The sequence below is a fragment of the Carassius gibelio genome, chromosome B25 (assembly GCF_023724105.1).
Source record: "Carassius gibelio isolate Cgi1373 ecotype wild population from Czech Republic chromosome B25, carGib1.2-hapl.c, whole genome shotgun sequence".
NCBI lineage: Eukaryota > Metazoa > Chordata > Actinopteri > Cypriniformes > Cyprinidae > Carassius > Carassius gibelio.
Window position 1 is genome coordinate 4,892,254 of NC_068420.1, and position 26,669 is coordinate 4,918,922.

Genomic DNA, 26,669 nt, shown 5'->3' on the forward strand with positions numbered 1-26,669 from the left:
AAATTCTCAGACTAAAAAATATATTAAATGTATTAATATTATATAACATTAAATAATTTAATGTAAAATTATTTAAAAAAATTAAATACTGTTCTATCATTATTAATACACTATTGAAACCAAACTACTGTTTAACCTTTTTTATTCCTTGTAGTTATTCATTGTCAACTGGTATTTTTATTTTGGATTCATCGATTTGCTTTCAGAATTATAATTGAAATATAGTAAAATCAAAACCACAGCTATTTATTTATGTGATGCACACAGTTGTGCCAGTGTAGAGCGCTCTAAATCACTTACTTAAGAGGTTGCATATCATCGAGGTTGCATGCTGCCTAAGTAGGGATGCTGTCTATGCAGGCAGAATACAGCTCACTAAGTTTAGGAACAGATGTGTTGTGCTGTGTTGTTGTGGTACCCTCACTGTGTGTGTGTGTGTGTGTGTGTGTGTCTCAGCTGTGATTAGCGCTCACCCCGTCCATTCCCTCGATCATCTTCATCACCATCATCATCACTATCACCTCCCGCCGCGTGGCTACCTTCATCACCAGATCGGCCTGAGAGCGCCTGCCACCCCCAGCACGCTCTCAGACAGGCCTCCGTCTGCAGGTGAGAGCGCACTGATGCCGTTAGCATGCGCTGGTTACGTGGACGTGTTAGCATGGTCGCTGTGAGTAATGCATCTACTTTAGACAGCTTCCAGAATAGTACATCTTAAAAACTGGGCTGCAGTTCCCGGTCTGAGCTGCAGCTGCAATCCTATCACAAGTTTTGACCTGAAAAGCATCATATTTAAAGTGTACTTCTGTATACTTAATAGCTCCACATTAGCATAATCAAATATGATTCAGGTAATGTTTAGTTGGACTTCATCACTACTTCCAATTTAGCACGCTTTATACCAGGTTGGTGTATGCTAATAAAGATATAATTGCAGGGTATTTATATTACGTTTTAATTTATTTGCAGTATACTAAGCATGAAATAATTTTATTTCAAATACATTTAAGTATATTTATTTGTCACCAGGGTATAGCCAAGTTTTAAAATAAAGGCTTTAACAGTATTATTTGATGTTAACTACTGTGTAGCATACTGTGAATGGAAGCTAAAATCTTATTTTCACGAAACAAAATGCTACGTTATTTAACTTCTCCTTTTTGCTATTATAGCGAACGCAGCTTTCAAGCGTTTGATTGACAGATAAACCTCACGCTCTTATTTCAAGGTTGTTGTTAATGCTGTGGTTATTTTAACAGTTTCCTTCATACATTTGATTTAACGACATGAAGTTAAAAGTCCTTTATCATTCAATGGATCGGTGCATATGCATCCAGAAAATGAGAGAATCGTTACACCCCTAATATACATATAAAATTGCATAACTTGTATGTAATCTAGTATAGTCATTTCTGTGTTTTCTGTGTGTGTGTAGAGTCAGTGAGGAATCAGCCCCCTGCACCTGAACCTCCGGTGGCCCCCAGTCAGCCCAGCACCACAGCTGAACTGGAGAAGACCGAGGCGCTGATTACAGAGGAAGAGCCACCGAGCATTAACCCCCCGACGGCCCACGTGCGGCCCACACACCCGCTCAAGAGCTTCGCTGTACCAGCCGTCACTGTTTCCGCTCATAACCCGGCCACCTATGAGAGCGCATTACCCAGCACCCCTCTGCTGGCACAGCCAGGTCTGTGTACTGAAACACCGCTGTGCTGATAGTTTGACACGTTGTGTAGCTCACAGCATGTTCGTCTGTGTTTCAGTGAAGATGGCATCTATCGGGACACTAAGTCGAGTTCGAGCTCCGATGGCGGTAACCGTCCCGAGTGCACCTGACCAATCAGAAACCAGCAAGATGCTGGACGTGGTGAGTGCTGGAGACACGTCTCACTTCCTGTGATGTAGAGGTGGACCGCACCGCACTGTAATTCATGAAAACATCTCTTCTTCTTATCATGAACACATTCACATCACTGCTATTTTTTTTTATTTTTTTTTATTTTCTGGTTTTGATTTTAAATCTTTTTTTAATATGCATTTGTATTTTTTCCGTTAGCCCTGGTTATAAAAAATCATATTTTGCATAAAGGAAATGAAGCCTATTTTTAGGACCAGTAAGGTTATATTTTTTATGAGCGATCAGCAGATTTAGTAGCAGAGGGTGTTGCTGATCAATTTCAGCTTCGAAGGTGTGCTGTTGTGTTTAAATACGTATAATAGATTTTGTAGTCCATATATATATATTTGCTAATTTTGTACATTTTCATTAACATTTCAATTTGGTTTTTAAAAATTCATATGAATTGCAGTAGAATAGCTACATTATTTAATATATGTGTATGTGTGCATGTATATACATATATATATATATATATTTGTTTTTTTGGGGGTTTTTTGTGATGTGAAGTGTGATGTTCTGTGTTATATGAAAGTTTGAACGTGTGTTTAATTTTGATTTCTCTTCTTCTCTTTTTACTCACTGGCTGGCTTAATTGAAATGATTTTGTCTGTCTGTCTATTTTTGAATAACTCCAAATAATTTGTTCTATGCTTCTGAAATGCATGCACTTTTGTTTGTTTTGTTGTAGGTTGCACTGTAGCCTCTTGCTTTATACTCTCCCTCCCTCTTCCTCCTCTCACTTTTCCTCTTTCTGCTTGTTTTGTTGACTCTTTCTTTTCTCGATCCTAACTCTAACACGGCTCCTCTGGCATGGCTCTCTCTCTCTCAGACGTATGAGACGGATGAACTCTCGGAGGAGATGGCCCATCTGGAGGGTCTGATGAAGGACCTGAACGCCATCACCACAGGCTGAAGCGCTGCAGTCTCACACGGCTGAACCGCGTCCTCAGGAACAACCAGGACATTTGAATGAACACTGATCTCAGATCAGCCTTGAGAATGACTGAAAACAGATCATGCTTCATCTTTCCATCTTGCATGGCAGAGAAATCTGTAAAACGTTGAAAACTCAATGCCATTTTCTCAACTCGGATGAACCGTTCCACACAGAAAACGTGTTTTTAATGTTTTTTGGAGAATTGTATTTACGTATTCCATATTTTTTAGCCTGTATGTATTTTCATTGTGTATATGATCATTTTAGGACTTTTATTTCTTAGGGTAAAATGTCACATGCTCAAACATTCAAGAAATGCAAGCAGGATATTTGGGGGGGGTTTTTGTGTAAATTATGCATAAAACCATCCTTATGTAAATTGTGGCATTCAGATCAATGCAAAGATGTACATAATGAACGATTACACGTAAATTTGTACATGGATCCATTTTTACATGAATGTTGCATTCAGAAAACTGTTTTCATGTAAATTGCAGATGGGCATTTTTTCAGTTTCAGTAACATCATCTTAGTTGTTGCATTTTGAATTTGAATGCCATTAATTACATAAGAGCAGTTATTGAACGATTCGCAAATAATTTACAGTTATCTCTGTTTGCTCATGACTGTTTCATGGGCTTTTTTGCAGTGTCTTACATCATGTTTAAGTGTTTCATCTCTGGAGAGAAACCTAAATCTCTAGTCTTCAAACGCCGGTAGCATTCAAAATCTGAATATGCATTGGAAATTTCTACAAGGACAGACATTTACGACCATCTTAATTCAATCCCAGTCCAGTGACATTGATGTTTGGTGCTTCAGAAACTCCTCAAACGTAAGACTTGTGAGAACGGAGAGCGAATGAACCAGTTCCTCTTCCTCAGGACCCTGATGCCTGTTTTTGGGGCCCTGGAGATTCATCATGAAGGAGTTTAATGCCAAGTGACTCTCGGATTTTTGTACTTTGAGAGGTCTATAAATATATATACAATGAACTGCAAATGTTTGCTTACGTGAATACTTTGTACACTCTTAAAAAAAGGACAATTTTTATATATATATATTCATCTTTCAGTTGGTTTTTATATGAAGATGACACATTGCTTTGTAAACATTTTCCATGTAAGTTATGAATGGTTAAATATTCTGCGTTGTGTTTTCACCGTGCTGTTTAGCCAATCCCTTCTCCCAAAGAATGAGCGAAAGAAAATATCAGCAACGAACTCTGTCTTGCTCATGTACAGTTTCTCACGTCATGAATGTCAATGTGGCTGTAACAAGGTCTGCTTATGAATACAGTTGTTGTTTGTGTTTACAATAACGGGAGAAGATTTAAAAAATAAAAAAAAAGGAAAAAAGAAGACACCAAACCATGTTGTATGGCAGGTGTACCGTCAAATGTCATTTGCACTTTTTATATTTTGGATTTGAAACGAATCGCTGATGCCATGTGAAATATGAACCTATTTTATGTAACAATGATGTCACAAGTAAACGGCTGGTTTTAAAGACATTTAACTGTTGGTTATTTTGTTACATTATTAAAGAAGACCATATTTGCATTTTTTTTTTCATACTTCAGATACTTGTGCTCTTTGGTTCAATCATGGATTTATTTTAAGTTATTTTACAATGCATTGTAGTTCATTATGTTATCAATGCTGATTTTGTGCTTTTTCGGACATCTAGAAGGTGAAAAATAGTTTTTCAATGAAAAGGTTATGAACAAATCAAACTGGACCAAATACAAAGCCCTGTGGGACACCGCTGGCTAAAAACAAAGAACATGGAACTTAAGTCTGAAAAAGGGTTGAATTAAAATTTTTTTTTATCATTTTTATATTTTTTTTTCACAATGCTAAATTTTAATATTGTATCATTGGCTAATTAACAGTTAGCTAGCAACAGCACACCGGCAAACTAAACCGTAAGCATTAAAAGCAGGTCTCTAAATAGCAACAATTAAACATTAAACACTCGGCACTCATAATTTTGCTTAAAAATTATATATATATACACATATATATATATTTATATTTCCATGCAAAGCATGCTGGGAACTGCAGTGTTAGTTGTTGACCGCAAAACAAGTGCTGTACTTTCACCCACATAATTTAAACTAATAGACTGCACATTTTAGAGAACTACGTTTATTGAAATCAGTCAAGTTTGTTGTGTAGACCTCAAATAATATTAGTGAGCAAACTGGAAAATGTTTTCCCATTTTCTGAAACCGCTTTTGTTTGATATGATCACATGTATTCTGCTTCAAATGCACTGCATTTGCTTTAATACCATGAATAAAAATTACTTGGACAAAATTTGTTAATCACATAAATTTAATTTGCTCAAAAAATAATAATAAAAAATAACAGTACTGACAAAATTATATTACCCTTTCCAGCAAGTGGCATTTTTTATGGCAAACCATTTTACCCATTCGTTCCAAAAATTAGGACTTTCTAAGGCTAAAATATTACCCATGTAAATTTAAGTCTGAGTAATAATCAAACTATTTTGATTTGACGCTTTACAATCAGTAGCCTAAAATAAGTCTGTACACATGGGAGGAAAAAAACATTGCTCTACACAGTTACCAAAAAACACACCCAAAACAAAAATCTACATCCCTCATTCAGTCTTACGATTAAGACAATAACAGTAATGTCCTCTGTGTCCGTCAAGATCCTAATTATGCAAACATGGCCACGCCTCCAAAGAATTCTAGGTGCATATTATTATTTTTTGGCACTAATATAGATTGCAGAATGTTTTCAGGAAATCAAATATAGGAATGAAAGCTTTTATTTACAACTCTATAATCTTTAAAATTTTAGCAGAATTGTAACATCTAGACTCTCATGACACACACTTATAATCATTGCTTTGAGATCCTTCATAATAATTTTTTTGTTAATTTAAAGAGACTCCCGTACCACTATGGATGACGGGAAATATTAAATTACTTTATATACAGCATAAGCAAGGTCAAAAAGGAAACAGGACACAATTTCTGCACACATACAAATATACAAACACACTGATGAACTTCATACCTTCTGTTTCAAAACAAATCATTAAACTCGAAAGTAGTGCCAAATCGAGGTCCAGAACCAAAGCAGGTGAGCGGAGCTGGACTTTGGGTTTGCTGTGAGCCGCCGGGACAGTGAGGGAAGAGATGCAGGATCTCGGTGGTGCTTTCTGGTTCTAGTTCCTCTGCAGAGAGCTTTGGGCGGCTGTGGTGGCTGCGCTGGCGGCTGCGGTCTGGAAGGTGCGGTTCGTGATGACACCTTGGGAGAATTCCTGCTGTGCCTTCTGGAAACTGGCGCCGGTGCGACGGTAGTGGGAATGAACCTGGGAAAGAATCGCACCAATGACCCAAGAATCCAAACCAGAGAGCCATAGGTTTTCACTCAGAAATCGTGAGTTACTTACCATTTTCAGTAAAATAATCGACAGCGCAGCAGTGGCAGTGAAGAAGGCCGCCACCACCATCATGATGACACCCACCGCTTTGTTTTTGCCAATCTCTTCTATGGCACTAATCCAGCCGCTGTAATTAAATCCACATCGATTAACCAGTTTTATATTGGTTCCTTCTAACTGATGCATTGTTATGACAAATGTATGCATACAATATCATTTTCTATGAAGTCTACTAAATTTTTTTTATGAGTGCATACTTTTTTGTTCTTGTTTTTTGCATTCGCTTTTGTAATGTACTATTTGTTTGATTTAGTTTGAAAAGAAAATTCTAATTTTTTTTATTTTAACTTCCAATTTTCTTTTTTTTATCTAATACACACACACACACACACACACACACACATACATACATATACATGTATGTATATATATATATATATATATATATATATATATACACATATATGTGTGTGTGTGTGTGTTAGTGTGTGTGTGTGTGTGTGTGTGTGTGTATGTATAATATATATATATATATATATATATATATATATATATACACACACACACATATGCATACACACACACACACACACACAGAAATAGATAGAAATTATATACATTCTAAGTATATTTAAAAAATGTGATCCAATCATTACAGGGAGTCTCATAACAATATTTTCATAATAGTCTTAATCTTGAGAAAATTATGTTATTAATGGAAGAGAACTGAGGAATCAAGCATGTTTCTATCAGGGGTTCAAAGGCTGACAAGCGCTGCTTTAAGAGGGAAAACAAAGCAAGAAGTTTGAAGAGCAAGAAGACGTACTTCAGACAGGAAGCAAGAGTTTTAAAGGAAGTCCAGCAGCAGAAAACCGTTAGTGCAGGAAGAAATACTCGTCAAAGAGACAGAAGAGAAAGTCATCTGTCACACAGGAGAAACACAAAGTCCAGCTCAGAGAAGTTTGGGTGAAATATTCCTTTAATACTCAATAAATGAACATTATTGCCCAACTACTGCCTCAGTAAAGATCACTAATGAACTGTTATGAAGCTGTATAGAGCAATCTCCGCTGTACCTGTTGCCCCATCGAGGAATGCCAACGCTCTGAATCACAGACACGGCGATCTGAGCCAAGAAAATGAAGAAGAAGAAGAAGAAATTGAAGGAGCTGTCGGACCTGAAAGAGAAGGAAATATACTCATCACTGACCATGAAAAAAAACTTAAACATTCAGAAAATCATGTGAAAAATGTGACTGATGTGATTGATGTGACGCCTGACGTGATGTCATGTCACATGACTGATATGATGGGATGTGACTGATGTGGTGTAATGTGATTAATGTGATGTCTGATGTGATGTCATGTCACATGACTGATATGATGGGATGTGACTGATGTGGTGTAATGTGATTAATGTGATGTCTGATGTGATGTCATGTCACATGTCTGATGTGATGTCATGTCACATGACTGATATGATGGGATGTGACTGATGTGGTGTAATGTGATTAATGTGATGTCTGATGTGATGTCATGTCACATGTCTGATGTGATGTCATGTCACATGACTGATATGATGGGATGTGACTGATGTGGTGTGACTATGTGAAGTCATGGAATTTATGTCATGTGACTGATGTGATGTCATGTCATTGATGTGATGTGACGTCATGTGACTTGAGGTCATGTGAATGATGTGATTGATTTGATTTGACTGATGTGATGTAACAGATGTTATATGATGTGATTGATGTCCTGCCATGTGATTGATATGACGCAAAGCGACTGATGTGCTATGATGTCATGTGATGTGATGGGATATGTCACATATGATGTCATTGATGTGGTGTGACTGATGTGGTGTGAAGTGATTGATGTGATGTGATGTCATGTGGCTGATGTCATATGATGTGATTGAAATGTCATGTCATGTGACTGATGTGGTGTGAATTGATTGATGTGATTAATGTGATGTGATGTCATGTCATGTGGCTGATGTCATGTGATGTGATTGAAATGTCATGTCATGTGACTGATGTGGTGTGAAGTGATTGATGTGATTAATGTGATGTCATGTCATGTCATGTGGCTGATGTCATGTGATGTGATTGAAATGTCATGTCATGTGACTGATGTGGTGTGAAGTGATTGATGTGATTAATGTGATGTGATGTCATGTCATGTGGCTGATGTCATGTGATGTGATTGAAATGTCATGTCATGTGACTGATGTGGTGTGAATTGATTGATGTGATTAATGTGATGTCATGTCATGTCATGTGGCTGATGTCATGTGGCTGATGTCATGTGATGTGATTGAAATGTCATGTCATGTGACTGATTTGGTGTGAAGTGATTGATGTGATTAATGTGATGTGATGTCATGTCATGTGGCTGATGTCATGTGATGTGATTGAAATGTCATGTCATGTGACTGATGTGGTGTGAATTGATTGATGTGATTAATGTGATGTGATGTCATGTCATGTGGCTGATGTCATGTGGCTGATGTCATGTGATGTGATTGAAATGTCATGTCATGTGACTGATTTGGTGTGAAGTGATTGATGTGATTAATGTGATGTGATGTCATGTCATGTGGCTGATGTCATGTGATGTGATTGAAATGTCATGTCATGTGACTGATGTGGTGTGAATTGATTGATGTGATTAATGTGATGTGATGTCATGTCATGTGGCTGATGTCATGTGATGTGATTGAAATGTCATGTCATGTGACTGATGTGGTGTGAATTGATTGATGTGAAGTGAGTTTGTGTGATATGATGTCATGTGATGTGATTGATATGTCATGTGATATGATGTCATGTGATTGATTATATGAGGTGATGTGATGTGATGTGATGGTCTGAATGCTCTTGTGCTGGAGGAGGCACAGGCTGACCTGAAGGCTTTATAGACCGGTCTGAACCAGCAGAGGAAGGAGCAGGGAGCGAACAGTATGAACCAGAGGATGGACAGGCCAAAGTCCACGCCTGCATCTGAGTTAGTGGTGAACTCAGCTAGACAAGCCAGAACATTCAGAAACAGCGTCACACACTGCCCTGCAAACACACACACACACACACATATTACACAAGAGCCACACATCACATACGCACATTTCAAACTCATTATCTGATTAAATACATTGTCAAGCAAACACATAATATAATGTTTTATTCAGCATTCTATGTTAAAATTGTATTACAGCCACAATATCTTGAAATGAAGTATTTCCAAGTGATCTACATACAATAATGTATATTTTCATATCAGTACTGTTATTGTTAACTAAAACTAATTAACTACTAAACAGTTAGTAAAAGCTATAAAAATGGTTTTAAGATTTAATATAGCTGTGATAAAATTAACTATATTTATCAGATGGAAACGTTTACAACTGAAAAATTTGAAATGCTTTCTTTGGCAACTAACTAAAATAAAATAGGTTTAAGTTGAAAATAATAATAAAAATAATAATAAATAAAACTGAAAACTAAACAGGAAACAAAGTAAAACTGACAAAATTGTTTTTTTACTTGGAACAACATTTGGAATAAGGATTGTTTAAAAAAATAGCTCATAAAAAGTATTACATCATGTATAACTGAAATTAATATTAATATCAAATAAGAAAACTAACATTAGAAGTGTTAACAGAAATAAAACAAGAAAGTTCAAATCCTATATACTTATATATCATTTATTAAAACTAAAAAAAGAATTAAGCAAGGTAAAAAAAAATTATATATAACAATTTAAATAATAAAAAAACTAATAAAAATTACAAAGCAATATTACTAAAACTACATTTTATTTAAAACTAAAATTATAAACTAAAATATTATGACACTATGTAATTAATCATAAAATAGCACAGTTTTATGTTAAACAAGAAAATAAAATCAGAATTAAGAATTTACCTAAAAAAATACAAATAAACAAACAAATACAACTTTGTTTACTTGTATCAACATTCCAAATAAGATCAGGAGTATGATAAAAAATAAAAAATGACTTTGCATCAGAGGCCTGTAAACTCACACATCCACAGGTAATAGATCATTTTGCAGAGTCTCTGATGTTCCTGCGGGATCTCCTCAGAGAAGTCCTGGTAGAAGCAAGGCTTGATGGGAAAGAATTTGGGAAGAGGAGGCCAGTTGTTCTGTTTGCCTGAGGAGAACAAGTGTGAGGTGAGACCGATGCCCATATCCCACAATCCTTAGCAGCAACCTGTCAAACACTCACAACAAATAAAGGCACCACTGACCTGTCTTTTGATTTCTACATTCACTGTAAGAATTCAGATGTGTGTAAACTAAGTCACAATAAAATATTAACATACTGTGCAGCATATTTTTTAAAACATAAAAATACATTTTCATTACTTTAAATAAAATAAACATCTGAATATAAAAAAATAGATTAATACAAAATATTAAATTATTAAAACTAATACATCAAATTGATACGTTTTAATTACTATTAAATCATATTTTAGTATATTAAAACTTATTTTATTTCAGCTTGTTGACAGTGTTAGTTTATTTTAGCTCTTATTCATATACAAAATGTGTTTATATTTTTATCTTTTCTTTATATAATTTAGCAGTTATAAAAGACATAAAATATACTGTATATGTGTATACATTTTAGTAATTTTGTTGTTTTTGTCATTTTTATATCTTCTTGTTTTTATTTAAACATGATTTAAAAATACTTTTAGTAGTACTTTTAATTTTGAGTTATTTAAGAAGATCAAGTTAAACTAAATGAAAATGAGAAATATACTAGCTGAAATAAAATATTTATTTTTTATTATTATAATTAATTTGACTCAATGTAAAGGTTACTTTATTCCAAATCATGTTTTTTATGCTTCAGTTTTATTTAACTATAATAACCCTGACTAAAACGTGATCCAAATTATTTAGACATAGTTCAACAAAACAATAAAAATACACACAAGAAATTTACTAAAACTTTAACTTAAATTAAAAAGAAAACATAAGATATTAAAATAAAATCTAAATATAAACAAAAACTAGAAGAGTTTATTAATAATAAAGATAACACTGCATGTTTAAGTCAGCAAAGGGCATCTTTTGGCTTCTCTCCTGAGGGAGGGAGCATCGCGCAAAATATTACTAATGCACGTTTATTCAAAGCAATAAAATAAATACATTCATGCATTTAGCAGACGCTTTTATCTAAAGTGACTTACAGTGCATTCAGGCTAACATTTTTTTACCTAATAGAAATAAATTATACAACATGACTATCTTTGAAAAAAAGTGCATAATGTATAAATTAATGTTTAGAAACCATATATAATCATGTTGCTAGAAAAGGCGATAAATATGCATTCTGAGTGAACGGCTTGGTTTTGGTTCTGACATAAACAACTTTCTAATTCTGTAATATTCTAACAAATATTTTGACTAGAGAGGCTAAGAAAAGCATTAAAATGCAATGACCGTGCACCCCCGATAAGGCTGCCTGATGCACATCTAAAACTCGAATGCATTTGCAATTTGAATATTAAAAATACTATTTATTTGTTTCTGACAGCCGTGGTGTGTGTTACCTGTCTGCCCGCCTCTGTTCTGCAGCTCTTGTTCTCGTCGCTCCAGCTCTGCAGCTTTCTTCTCCAGCTCCTCCTGCTGTTTGTGCAGACTGGCCTGCGCAGCTGCAGCCGTGGCCTGCGCACACAAGAGCCTTATAATCAGACTGCTGTACTGATGTGTGTGTGTGTGTGTGTGTGTGTGTGAGGCGCTGACCTGTGGACTGGGCTCCACTGACGGCTGCAGGACGGCGGGCTGAGACGGGCCGCTGGAGGCCGGGATGGTGCTTCCCTGATGGATAAAAACCTCAGTTACTGGGATTTTAATTCATGGTAAAATGCAAACCACTGGTATTTTGTTTCATATTGCTGCTGGAGCTCAAATACATCACTTGGGGTTGTATCTGGAGGATTTAAAGCTGTTTTACAGTGGAACAAATGAGTTTAACGGTGGTAAAATCAGCGGAGCTCATAAGAGCACAGTTCTGACTCTGCTCGGGACATTCATCTGACACGATCTCTGAAGGAGATCTCGACTCACCGTCACGGTGTGGCCTTCAGGAAACGGACTGAAGTTGTCAATGTGATCGATTCCAGAGCTGGTCACCTGCGTGACAGACGGATCCTGAAAGAGATGAACACCATCAGCATCAACACATTTATATTTAGTCATTTAGAAGACGCTTTTATCCAAAGTGACAATGGCAGCAATCAAAATCAGAGTTTATTCATTTTAAATATGTATATTAATAATCATTTAAAACCAAATTAGTGCTGGTGCTTCAGCAAAGAAAATGTTCAATTACTACAATTACTAACTTCTTATATTAAGTATGATATATTTGTATTACTTCATGGATGCAGGCCAATTGAAAGCATGACATATGAGTGTTTTACTGTGTCACATGCCTCAATTACATTACACAGAGAGTTCGATAGGTCACAGTCATCTGATAATATTTGACAAGCCTCTGTAGTCACAGGGAGGAACATTCACTGATTATTACTCATTAATCAGGACAGGCCTCTACAGGAAGACACATAGAAGACAACGCTTCCTTCATCCTCAGAAAAACCCAGGACAAGTCAAAGAGTCAAATCATGAGAAACCAACTTCACTGAAGGGTCTCGTTCCAAACATTTTAAGCAAAAGTACGATATGAGCACTGCATCTGACATTGTGTCTCTGCAGTCTGTCTGGACAAACACACCTGCCCTCACCAGACCAACACCTGACATTAATGACTACACACTTTATCAGAAAGAGACATTTTGGTCCTTAAATTTGTGATCTTTTGTAATATTATCTGCATTTTAGTCTTATTTATAGTCAAACCATGTCACAGTGTTAAGTTTAAATAATTGTCTTTATTTCAGTGGGATGGAAAAATACAAATCATCTACAATCCTATGAGGCCGTTTATTTATATGGCACATTTCATATTCAACGTGCGTTAGATAAAAGGTTTTAAAATAATCGTAAAAATATCTCAACAATTAAAAATTCTTAAAAATGTATTCAAAATGAATTAAAATAGTTAAGAATACAAACAATTATTCATATTACTGGAGACGTTTTTAAAAATCTATTTTTTGTTTTCATGCATGAATTAACATTTAATTATAATTAAACTACAAGAGGAGCCTGTGATGAGTCTGTGTGCATCCATCAGCAGCAGCTTACACTTAAACACACTTCAAATGTCAAAGAAAAAAAAAGAAAAAAAATTATTTTCAACTGTAATAATATTTCACAATATTACTGCTTTTTTTTTTTTTATAAATGCACCCTTAGATGTTTTACAAAAATTATTTAAGCAAATTATAATTTGATAATAATAATAATTTATATTATAAATAAATATGTTTAAAATTTTATAATATTAAATATAATATTATAATTAAATTACAATGAATAAAAATTGAGAGTGCATCATGTCATATTTTTTTACTTTTAAAACTATGAGTGGGACTAAAGCTAAAACGACTTTAAAATTAATTGTAAAAGGAAACTAGAAGGCTGTTAGATAACACAGTAGTAGTAGTATTAAAATAATGTGTGCATTTTCTGCTAAATAAGACCTAAAATCTGAGAAAGCACAATATGTAGAATAGAAGTATTTTATCATTAGAATTTGTAGTATTTTAACATGAAATGACACACTTATCCTTTAAATGTGTGTAAGTGCATGTTACTTTTTTTCATCAGATATAAAAGATGTCTGAAGTTCAACTAGCTGGGTCTGGGTCAATGACATTATTGAGTATTCAGATATCTGAACCTTTAACTACTGAATCTTTATCAGCAGATCGAGCGATGGTAAGACTGAAACACTGACGCCTTCAACAAACACTGCAGAGCATCTCTCCACACACTTCCCTACAGCCATGACAATCAGTATTATTACGCCACACCTCATGAAATATGATATACCACGTCATAACTGTCCCTGACACTTCCATGAATCAAAAGCATCAGACACAGCAGAACATCACTGCTCAAATCAGTGAGAATGACAGCACAACAAACAGAGCGAGAGAATAACTATCCCAGGAAAACTAGTGCAGCCTGTGATGAGTCTGTGTGCATCAGTCTGCAGCTTACACTTAATACACTTCAAGTTTAAATCTATTGAGAGAGAAACCACTTATTTTCAGTTATGTCTTTACAGTATTTTTCTCCAAATAAATGCAGCTTTGGTGAGCATAAAAAAACTTCTGAAATGAAATGTTTAGTGGTTAAACTCAGATTATTGAAGCATGTTAGAATTCCATAATAATAATAGTAATGTGCATGTATAATTTAAATTTATCATTATCATTATAACTAAATTATGAGTATAAATTAAGAGATTACATGCAATATTTTTATTAAATTGTACTTTTACCAAAAAGCAGAACTATTAAAGTCAACTGCAAAAAGAATCATAAATATTAATTATTATATTATGTATATATTTGCTTATTATTGTTTAATGCATGTCAACATGTGATGTTGAGTAAAAGTGCATGTGTCAAATACCCTGTAAATATTACGATCTGTGAATAATATAATATAATATAATGCATAATTATAATATAATGCAACATGTTTATTATTGTTGTTTTATTGCATTCCATGTTTTATCGTTTATAAATTGTGCAACTGCAAAAAAAAGGGAAGAAACATGTAATATACATGCAATAGGCATTATATATGTACACTTATTTTATTCACATACATTTTAACCTAGAATTATATAACTTTTTACAAATAATAATAATAATAATAATGTTAGTTAGTCAAATACACCACTGTGACTTTTTGCATTGTATATTTTATCATCAATCATCTAAGTTATTGTTGGAAAATTCACTTATTCCACGTATGACTTGTTGTGAAGGAAGCATATTGGCAGCCCTGCATGTACTGATTTAGAAATAGGAGTTGTTTTGAAACGCGTTTCCGCTTGATCATGCGGCGCGTGAAGAAGAATCGCAGGTAATTTAATCATAGCCTCACAGAGACTCACAGACCTTCATCAGGCAGTTATTATAAAGATATTACAGAGCTCGAGTCTGTTTTGATATTAACAGGAGTGGCACTCTGGCCTTCAGCGTGTCACCAAACCTGCGCGGATCCACCCTTCACCAGCGACATCTAACTAACTAGCTAGCTAGTTAGTTAGTTAATTAGTTAGTTAGTTAGCGCAGGATCGACCCTGATACGTCCGCATCCGAACCGAACTCATCTGAACTAAAACTCCCCATCAGCAGTACAAACCCCACTGAACTCCCCCAAACTTCAGCTCAAAGCGGTCCTCCCGTGTTCCTCACCTGGAAGGGATTGACGTCGACTGGATCTTCAAACGGGTTGGAGTCAAATCCCGACATTGTAAGGTGCTTTATCCGTCTTTAGAGTCTAAACTGAGCGGCACCAGAGCTGCGATCGTTGCTGTTTCCTCTCTGCACTTCCGCACTGACAGCGTGATGCGCGTGCGCTGCGACGTAGACGGATGTTCGGTTTATTTATTTATTTATTTATTTATTTTTATTATTATGCTTTAAACGACAGATACAAAACAATACAACAGACAATATAAATCCACTGTAACAAAGGATAAACTAAATAATATAAAATCATAATAATGAATAAAAGACAAAAACAAAAATTCAATCATAAGCAAGCATGACCTTTACATTACTCATATAGTTTTAAATATAGAACACAAACGGACAGTTTTAATCGCCTTTCTATTAGTACTATGTTGGATAGTACGCAAGTAATTTTGCAACTCTTTATAAAACGCTGTAAAACAGTTTTTGAATACACTTATGAATGTGAAGCCAACAAAATAAATAAATTAAATGTAGACAAATGTTCGTTTTACGTGTTCAACTGTAACATTCTGCAGAGCAAACATTGTATTAACAAATGAAATGTTCTGATTGTCCGTTTCATCCAACATAATTTATACAGTTGTACTTGTTTTGTAAACATGTAAAGCATACAGGCTGTAATAGCATAAAAATTATTAAAATTATCTTTTAAAATTTATTTATTTTATAGTTTGCACAGTTAAACCGGTTATACTTTGTTAAATGTTGTTTATTATTGAAGTACTTTATACTCTTTGTTTTAATTATACTAAATGAAGTGTTATCTCTGTCTCTATTGTTTTATAATATTAAAATAATTATTTACATTTGCATTTTACATTTAGTCATTTAGCTGACGCTTTTATCCAAAGCGACTTACAAATGAGGACAATAGAAGCAATCAAAATAAACAAAATAGCTATGATATATAAGTGCTATAAAAAGATTCACACAGTACACATAGCAAGGACTTTTAAAATTATATAATAAATAAAAAAGAAAACAGAATAGAAAAAGAATAGAGAAAGCTATTGTTAAAGGCCTTTTTGCTTTTGTTAATTGCATAATAAATAAATAAATAAAAAAATAGATAGAATACAAAAACCTAAGAGAGGCTACTGTTTTTTTTTAAAGAAATCAGTCAGTTAGTAAATGGTGGTAAACGGGCAGGTTTTTAAGAATATAATTAAATAGAGAATGCTAGAGTTAGAGCGTCAAATAGAAATTGAAGATATGTGTTTTTAGCATAGACTGTATAAAAACAGGTTTCTTGTCGATTCTTGAAGATTATAATATTAATTATTATATAAAAACTATGCGTTATATATTTAACCTATTAATTCTGTTAACGTAATCTTCCAAAATATACTTCAGATTAAATAATCCAAATGGCCTAGATCTGAAGGCTCGTGATTGGTTGGCTGGCTGTGACGTCACCTACGTGACTGTCAGCGTCGCAGACATGGCGGAAGTGAAAGGTGAGTTAAATGTCTGACTGTATATTTCATTCGGTATTTTACGCAACATTCGCTTCACACACAGCGCGAATGACTCAGAGTAAAAACAGACTGGCTGTCGCTGTCGATGATTTGAGTGTTGTTTGGATGGATTAGTTATTTGATGCTGCTGGATTTGAGCGTGTAAGCGTTTCTCATCAGTGAGATCCACAGCCATCCATTCATTGATTCGAACTACGGCAGGAGAACGCGTGTTTTCACAATCAGATGTGTGTCCTGTCTGTTCGCAGTGTTTCCTTTGTGCTGTGTGGTGCAGAGCTATGCCTGGGGTAAAGTGGGTCAGGACAGTGAGGTGGCCCGGCTGCTGCTCGGTGGAGACCCTCAGGCTCTCATAGAGGAGACCACACCATACGCAGAGGTACAGGACCAGGCCTGAAGAACTGTTTACTGCAGGGATTCTCATCTGCTGACCCACACACACACACACACACACACACACACCCACAGAGAGAGAGACAAGAAGCCCAAACATGAATAGATTAGCTCTCTACAACATTCTTTCAGATTGCTAGAAATGTCATAAAATAAATTACGGATAATTATTATTATAATTATATATTTTTTTGTATATCCTCCATCCCTTGAATAATTCACCCAATGATAATAATAATAATAATAATAATAATAATAATAATTAATATTTTATTATTATTGCTATTATTATTATTATTATTATAATTATTATTATTATAAAAAATATATTTATTAAATTATTAATATTCAATTACCAGTTTAATTTTATACATTTAACATTACTTATTAATATTATATTTAAATAAAATATTAATATGAATTTTAATGTCTAATAATAATTAAAATAGTATATATATATAATTTTAATGATTTGAATTAATGTTAATATTATGATCAAAAAATAAATAATAATTATTACTATTATTATACATGTATAAAAATGTATCATTGGTGTCAACTCACCGTTATTTATATAGCGCTTTTTACAATGCAGACTGTGTCAAAGCAGCTTTACAGTATTAAAAAAGGGAGAGAAATAGTGTGCGGGATGAGACTGCAATTTAATTCTATATAAAGTGTACAATATAAGTGTAATAATACTATTGCTTTTGTTGTTTAGTGACTATTTTTGTTATTTTTGTAATAATAATTAAATTAGTAGTAGTAGTAGTAGCATTACAATATTAGTGGCAGTAATAAAAAACTAAATATTATACAGAGATAATCAAACTTTATTACTATTGTTGTTGTTATTATTATTTTACACCCTACAATGATAAAAAATAAAAGACTCACAGCTGAAAGAGAGTGTGAATATTAGTATAAAAAATTATTTATTTTAATTATTTGGCTTCTTTCCAACCAGTCTTTGGTCTTTTTGTTATTTCACTCCTTTGCTTGAATTTTTTGCATTCTTTTTTAAAGTGAGACCATGTCAATAATATTAACTAGCAACAAATAATTCGTTCTAAACCTATTAAACTAATAAAAAAAATGGACATTTCAGTGGCCATGGGTTTGTGAAAGAAAAAGCAAGTATTATACAATCCTTGTTCATCCTGTGTGTTTGTTTACTGCGCGGCTGTGAGCAGACTTGAACACAAGCACAAGTGTCTCTGATAACAACAGCTCACTTAAAGGTCAGCGTGACATTCACTTCATGTCACAGTCTATTAATAAAGCCCCTGCATGTGTTCAGATGTGTTTACATGTTGTATAAATAACCATCTTAAAGGAGCGTTTTGACATTATAAAATTAGGTTTTTGGTATATATATATATGTGTGTGTGTGTGTGTGTGTGTGTGTGCATTGTGTGACATGATATATGCACACACACAATTGTGTGATCATTCCATCTTCGTTTTCTTTCAAGCTATGGATGGGTGCTCACCCCAAAGGAGACGCTCTCATCAAGGACAACAGGATATCCCAGAGGACCCTGGGACAGTGGATTGCAGATTTCCCAGGATGTCTGGGGTCAAAGGTCAAAGACACATTCCACGGGCAGCTCCCGTTCCTTTTCAAAGTGCTGTCCGTCAACACGGCTCTGTCCATCCAGGCGCATCCCAACCGGGTGAGACTAGAGACCGTTTCCCTAATTAAAGTCCTGTGATACTCTAATGCTTGCATTACAAGGATTCATGCTTATTTTTTGTGCTTTCAAAAAAAAATCTGTGTTCCGTGTTCTTAAGTGCAGAAATTTAGGGGAGCAATGAAATGTATCAAACAATGTATTTTCCCTCAATAAAGGGATACAAGGGAGACATTTACAGGCAAAATTATTTCATTTTAAACACTAGATTTTCTATAACTTCTGCTTTTAACTTTATTTAATAATTAAGTATTTGCAGGCCTCCTCATATATGTATGTATATGTGCATATATATATACACACATACAGAGCATAATATATATATATATGTGTGTGTGTGTGTGTGTGCGCGCGTACATCCTGTTTGAGATCAGTAACATTTTTATGTTTAATTTATGTAGAAAGTTAAATAATTATGTAAAAAGTTGAACCTCATCAAGGCTTTATTTATTTGAACAAAAATACGGGAAAAATTTTTCTGAATTATTATTACTATTTAAAATTGCAGTTTTCCATTTTAATATACTTTAAATAATAATTTATTTCTGTGATCAAACCTGTATTTTCAGCATAATTATTCCAGTCTTCAGTGTCACATGATCCTTCAGAAATAATTCTAATAAGCTGATTTATTATAAATGTTGGGAAAATTGTGCTGAATTATTATTTTTTGGAACATGTGATACTTTTTTCAGGATTTTCTGATGAATAAAAAGTTAAAAAGAACAGCATTCATTTAAAATCTAGCAAAACACACTAACGTTCAAATGCTTGCGGTCAGTACATTTTTGGCAAGAAATTAATTCTTTTATTCAGCAATGTGTTAAATTGGAAAAAAAAAAATTAAAGACTTATACTGTTAGAAAAGATTTAAATTTTTAATAAATGCTGTTCATTAATTGTTGTTAACCGACAGGAATTGGCTGCTCGACTCCATGCACAGTTTCCTGAACATTACCCAGACAACAACCACAAGCCGGAGATGGCCATCGCTCTCACACAGTTTGAAGGTCTCTGCGGCTTTCGGCCGATGGATGAAATCTTGGGCTTCCTCAAAAGTAAGTTCAGTGAACTGACTGAAAAAAAAAAACAGTCAGATAAGCCAAACTCAAAAATAAATCCTATTTATGCTGTTTTTTTATATTTTTCTCTTTAAAGGGGTCATATGATGCCACATGCACTTTTAAAACTTGTTTGAACTGAAATGTGTTAGTGTGTGTACACAACTGCCCTAAAATGATAAAAATAAACCTAGTGCTTGTCACACAGCCCCTCCCACAATTTTTGATTGACACTAGTGTTTTACCTTAGACACGCCCTGAATGACTGTCATCAGTCCTCCATTGTTTCACCAAAGCCCCTTTCACACTGCCATTCCGGCAAATACAGGGGTAAAGTGTTCCTGTAATTGTTCCCTGGTCGCTAGATTTGGCACTTTCACACTGCCAATGATGACCCGGTATATGTGCGTGCTTTCACACACAACCCTTGAAGATCCCGTAACGACACGTGACATCAGCGCGTGACGTGTAATGTACGAGTTGACAGCGCTTGGCACGTTATACTTTAACTAAAGCAAGCAAACGATCTCTGCGTCAGCGCGGAAAGTGAGGAACTAACTGATCTCTGCTTCATTACAGTTTGCACATATGTTTTCGTCGCGAATGTTGATTTTCCTTCAAAACAGCCGGTAAAAAAGTCGCGCGATAACGCGCGTCATCACTTCGATATGGAATTAGATCTGGCTTTTGTTCACACAGCGCTCGTTCCGGATCGATTACCGCAATGTTACTATGTCCCCGACCCGGGTTCGATTCGGTAATCAATTCCGGGACGTGGTTGCTTTCACACAGAAGGCGACCAGGCAATGTTACGGGAATATTGCGGGTCCGACGTGCAGTGTGAAAGGGGCTCAAGAAAGGACTCCTGAGAGATTGAGGTGTTCTGTTGTTGGATGTAATAATAATAACAGCAGCCGTCATTTACTCCTGACTTCTGAGCGCAGAAGACACAATGGATTATCTTTGTTTTTTAAGGGAATGTACCCCCCATCTACTTAAATGGGTTTATGTTCATGTGAATCGTTTGTGATCCAGCTTCACCCACAGGAGAAACGAGTATTTGCAAATCGCCTTTCCTAATAACTTGGTAGTTAGCAAGTTTCTCAGTGTGGCTAAAGTAAACAAGATTCATGAGAACAGCTCCTCACCCAACGGAATGAGAGGGGCGGAGTCAGCTGAGCTCATTAGCATTTAAAGGAGCATGCACAAAAACGGGTTGTTGTGTGCAAAGCTACTTTTGACAGTTTAAAAAGGGTATTGTTTTACACCACCATTGAGAAATTTTAAAGTATGTTATAGACTTTCATTAAGACTCTAAAGAATCATATCAACTTGTGGAAAGTGGGCATCTGATGACATTAGAGAAGTTTAATGAGTTGCATCAAGCATTTCCCATTTTTCCAGATGTCCCAGAGTTCCGTGCGCTGGTCGGTAACGAATCCGCTGAGGAGCTCCAGAGCGCAGACGGAGACCCGGGCCGGACGTCTCTCGCTCTGAAGAAATGTTTCACCAGGATGATGAACTGTGAGAAGAAGCTGTTTGTCGATCAGCTCAACATGCTGGTCAAACGCATCTCAGAAGAAGGTGAGAGGAAACCCTGCAGCGCTTCCACTCCCTCGTGTTATGTCATGTTATTCACCTTTCACCGGCTCTGTCCCGTCAGTTCAGGGGAAACTCGTCTGACCTGTTCTTTTGTTCCAGAGGCTGCAGGTAAAGACACCTCGGGAAGTAATGGAGAGCTGCTGCTGCGGCTGCATTCCCAGTATCCGGGGGACATCGGATGCTTTTCCATTTACTTCCTGAACCGTATCGTGCTGCAGCCGGGGGAGGCCATGTTCCTGGGAGCAAATGAGCCTCACGCTTATCTGTCTGGAGGTCAGAGGTCACCACAATACTAATATAACACATTTGAGCCTTTAACCATGATAATAACATGGTATATTTTTGTAGAGTCTGAAAAAAAAATCAATTGTTGTGTAGTTGTATTTTTTGTGAAATATGTTTATTTTTATTCAATTATTAACCCATTATAATCAATTAATATTAATATATTCCATGTTGGTTGCATTGTGGTTGGTTGTTGGTTTTTGTGCAATATATTAATTAATATTCACTTAATAATAAATCATATTTTCTTCATATTTATTAATTTTCATTTAACCCATGTAGGTTGTGTATTTGTTGTTTTTTGCTAATTATATTTATTAATTTTTCACGAAATAATCTGTATTTTTTTTTTATATTCCATAATATTCATCTATTCCATTTATGTTTCATAGTTTATATTTTGGATCCAGTATAATCATTAATTTTCACTTAATAATAAATAATATTTTATTGAATTTTCATTAATATTCAAATGTTCCATTAAGTTAAGGTGTAGTTTTTTGTTAAAAATATATTTGTTAATATTCATTTATTAAAATATTACTCAATAATATTACTTAATATTAATTTATTCCATCTAGGTCATATGGTTGTACTTTTTGTGTAATTTATTTACTAATATTCACTCAATAATTTGTAGTATTAATTTAATATTTATTTATTCCATGGAGATTTCGTAGTTGTTCTTTTTGTGAAATATATTAATTAATATTCAGTTGTTCCTTGAAGGTTGTAATGTTGTTTTTGTAAAACAAATATCCATTAATGTTCATTTAATATTCATTAATTCCATGTAGGTTGTGTAGTTGTATTATATATTTATTATTATTTATTGAATTGTCCATCATGTTCATTTAATACTAATTCATATTATTTTTAGGATTCTCATTAATATGCAATGTATTCCATGTGTAACTGACTGGCTCCTCCAGACTGTGTGGAGTGTATGGCGTGCTCTGATAACACCGTGCGTGCCGGACTGACTCCCAAATACATTGACGTGGACACACTGTGTGAGATGCTGAATTACAGCCCGGCTCCAGTCAGTGCCAAAATCTTCCCCTGCATACGGGACAACGCCGACCCCTGCGTCTACCTCTACGACCCTCCAGTGCCAGACTTCACCGTCATGAGAATACAGGTTAAATTATATCTTTTCTTTTCGGTTGAACTGTCCCTTTAAGAGCTTAAAGGGATAGTTCACCAACCCCCCTAAAAAATTATATTTGTTGATATTTGAATGTTATATTTTGGGGGTTGAACTGTCCCTTTAAGAGTTTAAAAGGATAGTTCACCACCACCCCCCCCCCCACCCCCAAAAAAATGCTATTTGTAGATATTAAAATTATTTTTGGAGGGTGTGAACTGTCCCTTTAAGAGCTTAAAGGGATAGTTCACCAACCCCCCTAAAAAATAATATTTGTTGATATTTGAATGATATATTTTGGGGGGTGAATTGTCCCTTTAAGAGCTTAAAAGGATTGTTCACCTCCACAAAAATGCTATTTGTAGTTATTTAAATGATATTTTTTTTGATGGATGAACTGTCCCTTTAAGAGTGATGTTATATTATATTATCTTCAGATCCCCGCCTCGGCGCGGCAGTACACTGTGAGCGCGCTGGACTCCGCTGGCATCCTGCTGGTCATCGACGGAGAGGCGGTCGCCACGTCTGCTGCGGCCCTCTCTGACATCACTCTGACACCAGGCTCTGTGCTTTTCATTTCAGCCAATGAGAGTGTCTCTTTAGAGGTGACATCATCGTCGGGCATGACCATGTTCAGAGCCTGCTGCTTACTGTAGGAGACGTCCGCTTCATAAACGTCGATCTGTTCTGTCCTGATCTAAACCAATGGTTCACGTAGAAATCCTGGTCCCATGTTTTTGGCTTCATCTGGGATGAACATGCATGATGAATAACCTCTATTTAAAGGAACAGTTCACCCAAAAATTTAAATTCTGTCATTTACTCCAAAACCGTCTCATTCTTCCACAAAAGAAGATATTTTAAAGAATGTTGGTAAGCATATTCCTTATGATTTTCCCACACTGTGGAAGTCAGTTTCACTAGCAACTGTTTGCATACTTAGAACAACTTGAGAGTAAATGATCACATAGTTTTCATTTTCGAGTGAGCTATCCCTTTAAGTTGGAGTATTATGATGACATTTAGTGTTAAAATAGCTATGCTTAATCATTAAATAAAATATGTAATGAAACTTGATGATTGAATTATGATTCTGCAACATGAAAACCTCTGCATGTTCTTTTGAAATTTGTAAAAGTATATAATTCCATTGAGTCGACATGAAATGCTGTTCGCACCATTTTACTTTAATAATGTGACATTTACGAGAAAAAATAAATAAATGTAGGATGGAATTCGGTTGGATTATAAAATATGTGCGTTCCAGAATGAAGTCAGACCAGAATGAGAGTTTAAACCACCAGCATTAAAGCAAGTTCATACAAAGAGGAGTTTGCAGTAAATGTACTTACCCTCCGCCCCTTTTATGATTTAGATGAGTTTTGGAGAAATGTGGCATTACGTCACTTGCTCACCAATGGAAAGTGTTGCCAAGTCAGCGGTTTTCTCTCAGAATTGGGTTACTTTTACACTGTTTCCGCAGGTTGTTTTTCATGTCAGCTCCAATAACGTGATTTTTAACCCATGAAATGCCAAAAAACATGCATTTTACCCCAGATACGCAATTTTACAGGTTTAGTTTTGAGTAGCAAATTTGGGCTGGTTATGTTGTGAAAACCTGGCAATGTCTGCAGTGAATGGGTGCCGTCAGAATTAGTCCAAACATCTGACATAAACATCTCCGTAATCCACACCACTCTCTTGAGAAATGAAAACTGTGTTTGTATGAAACAAATACATCTTTTTTGACTTTTTTTTTATTTTTATTATAAAATATGAATTACTTGTGGATCATTATGATGTTTTTATCAGCTGTCTGGACTCTCATTCTGACGGCACCCATTCACATCCATTGGTACATTTCTCCAAATCTGAGGGTGAGTACTATTTCAGCTAATTTAAACTTTTGGATGGACTATTTCCTAAAGAAAGTAAACAAAGTCAGTTTTGATTTCACGTTGGCACATATAAATGCATGGATGCATGATCACTCACTTTTGGCTGCAAGATATGAACATTTTATTAAACAAAATTTGTTCCATCAGAGATTTTTTGCATAAGGATGCAACACCTTTTGCATGTGTTAAAAAAAAAAAGAACCCAAAAGGAGGACAGTAGCAATTTTACTTTTACATTAAAACCTGGTTAACATACACTTGAGATCAATTTGAACATTTTACACACCTGTTTCTTGGTACTACTGCTAAAGAACAATGAGTCCTTGTTACGGATGCACTCTTCCATGGTAAGAGTTTTATTGAAGCAGTTGTTGCTAAACGAAGCACTTCTGTGACAGACACAAGTTTTGTGATCTGATTACCAGTGCAACTGATTTTAAAAATAACCCTGCAAGTGTTTTCATATATGTTAAACTTTGTTACCGATTTGTATCCTCCCTTGTAAGTGGCTGTATGGCTTGATCTGTGGTTATGCTTTATTGCTGTAGTTACTATTTGCACTAGCAGTGTGGAGAGCACAAAGGATGCTGGGAATTACCGGCGTCCTGATGTTTGTTTACTGTATTTTGAGTGGCCTCTTCAGATTCGTACATGTTAAATCAGAAAACTGACCTCAAACGTGTTGATTCCTGGGATTCTTTCTATATTTTGGGAGCCGTGTTATTCTGAAGTTTTCTGGGATCAAAGCATGCGAAGGATGAATGAATGTACAGTATGGTGCTTTCTGAGCTGTAATGGAGCATGTGTCTGATAAGAACAACTCTGTATGTAATCCCTAATAAATAACGCTTCTGTAACCTTTCATCTGTACATTTCTGAATTTTTTTATGAGCTGAACTTACACAACAGGTTTCCCAGACAAAGGTTGCGTTCCCCATGAATCATTCAGCCTCAGCTGATTGTTTGCTTTTACACACTTCCTGTTCTTATGCTGTTCCTTTTGGATGGAGTTCAAGTAGGATATGAAAGCAACGTTTCATAAAACAATGCATTGTGGAGTAGATGTCATGACCGCGTTATATTTCAAAAGTCTGTGCATAGACTTACAAGACATAATGAAGATATTAAAAATGCAAGAATTGCAGTCAAAAAATATGTCTAAAGCTTTTATAATTATTTAAATATTGATTTAATTATGATTCACCATTGGTATTGAGTTATTGATAACCTCTGTATGTTACATGTGAAATTGGTTTTAAAATGTTTTAACAAAATTGATTTTACTAAGCAAATTTATTAGGTTGTGAAGATCTAGTCCTGATATGCAAATGAGGGTTAATAATTGATCGCTATTGGCCCCATCCCAAATTCAGATTATCGACTATTAAAAAAATAATTAAAAT

General features: G+C 35.1%; 3 protein-coding genes across 15 annotated transcripts in view; 2 read left to right on the plus strand and 1 right to left on the minus strand.

The window, feature by feature from the left end:
• The window catches only part of LOC128014104 (neogenin), a 124,502-nt gene extending 120,152 nt beyond the window's left edge, over positions 1-4,350 (plus strand). For 7 of the 12 annotated variants that reach the window (XM_052597363.1, XM_052597361.1, XM_052597356.1 and 4 more), the window contains 4 exons: positions 457-609; positions 1,436-1,687; positions 1,764-1,867; positions 2,730-4,350. In XM_052597363.1, coding sequence (XP_052453323.1) covers positions 457-609; positions 1,436-1,687; positions 1,764-1,867; positions 2,730-2,813 — 593 coding nt within the window. In that variant the 3' untranslated portion in view covers positions 2,814-4,350. Of the gene's footprint in view, positions 1-456; positions 610-1,435; positions 1,688-1,763; positions 1,868-2,588 lie in introns of all 12 variants that reach the window. The other 5 variants (XM_052597367.1, XM_052597362.1, XM_052597365.1 and 2 more) reach the window with 3 other exon arrangements.
• An 808-nt stretch (positions 4,351-5,158) lies between these two features.
• On the minus strand, positions 5,159-15,817 carry scamp2 (secretory carrier membrane protein 2). The gene is made up of 9 exons (XM_052597369.1): positions 15,649-15,817; positions 12,374-12,457; positions 12,050-12,124; positions 11,857-11,971; positions 10,314-10,442; positions 9,172-9,331; positions 7,340-7,441; positions 6,273-6,390; positions 5,159-6,191 (listed from the first exon to the last, which is right to left on the minus strand). The coding sequence occupies exons 1-9, from the start codon at positions 15,703-15,705 to the stop codon at positions 6,045-6,047; spliced, it is 987 nt and encodes a 328-aa protein (XP_052453329.1). The 5' UTR covers positions 15,706-15,817; the 3' UTR covers positions 5,159-6,044.
• Positions 15,818-17,050: 1,233 nt separating this feature from the next.
• Positions 17,051-26,128, plus strand: mpi (mannose phosphate isomerase). 2 transcript variants are annotated; one of them, XM_052598205.1, is made up of 8 exons: positions 17,051-17,168; positions 17,438-17,565; positions 19,055-19,255; positions 20,190-20,331; positions 21,739-21,918; positions 22,036-22,209; positions 23,154-23,362; positions 23,806-26,128. In XM_052598205.1, the coding sequence occupies exons 1-8, from the start codon at positions 17,153-17,155 to the stop codon at positions 24,022-24,024; spliced, it is 1,269 nt and encodes a 422-aa protein (XP_052454165.1). In that variant the 5' UTR covers positions 17,051-17,152; the 3' UTR covers positions 24,025-26,128. The 2 variants fall into 2 exon arrangements, with proteins under 2 accessions (XP_052454165.1, XP_052454166.1); XM_052598206.1 differs by lacking the exon at positions 17,051-17,168 and adding an exon at positions 17,191-17,330.
• Positions 26,129-26,669: the final 541 nt, after the last annotated feature.

Coding starts and splice junctions, on each gene's coding strand:
- scamp2 (XM_052597369.1), bottom strand. CDS start 15,705: ATGTCGGGATTTGACTCCAACCCGTTTGAAGATCCAGTCGACGTCAAT. Junction 7,442..9,171: donor CCGGTCTATAAAGCCTTCAG/GTCAGCCTGTGC, acceptor CTTCTCTTTCAG/GTCCGACAGCTCCTTCAATT. Junction 6,391..7,339: donor ATTCCTCGATGGGGCAACAG/GTACAGCGGAGA, acceptor ATTTAATTACAG/CGGCTGGATTAGTGCCATAG.
- mpi (XM_052598205.1), top strand. Junction 19,256..20,189: donor TCCAGGCGCATCCCAACCGG/GTGAGACTAGAG, acceptor GTTAACCGACAG/GAATTGGCTGCTCGACTCCA. Junction 20,332..21,738: donor AATCTTGGGCTTCCTCAAAA/GTAAGTTCAGTG, acceptor CCATTTTTCCAG/ATGTCCCAGAGTTCCGTGCG.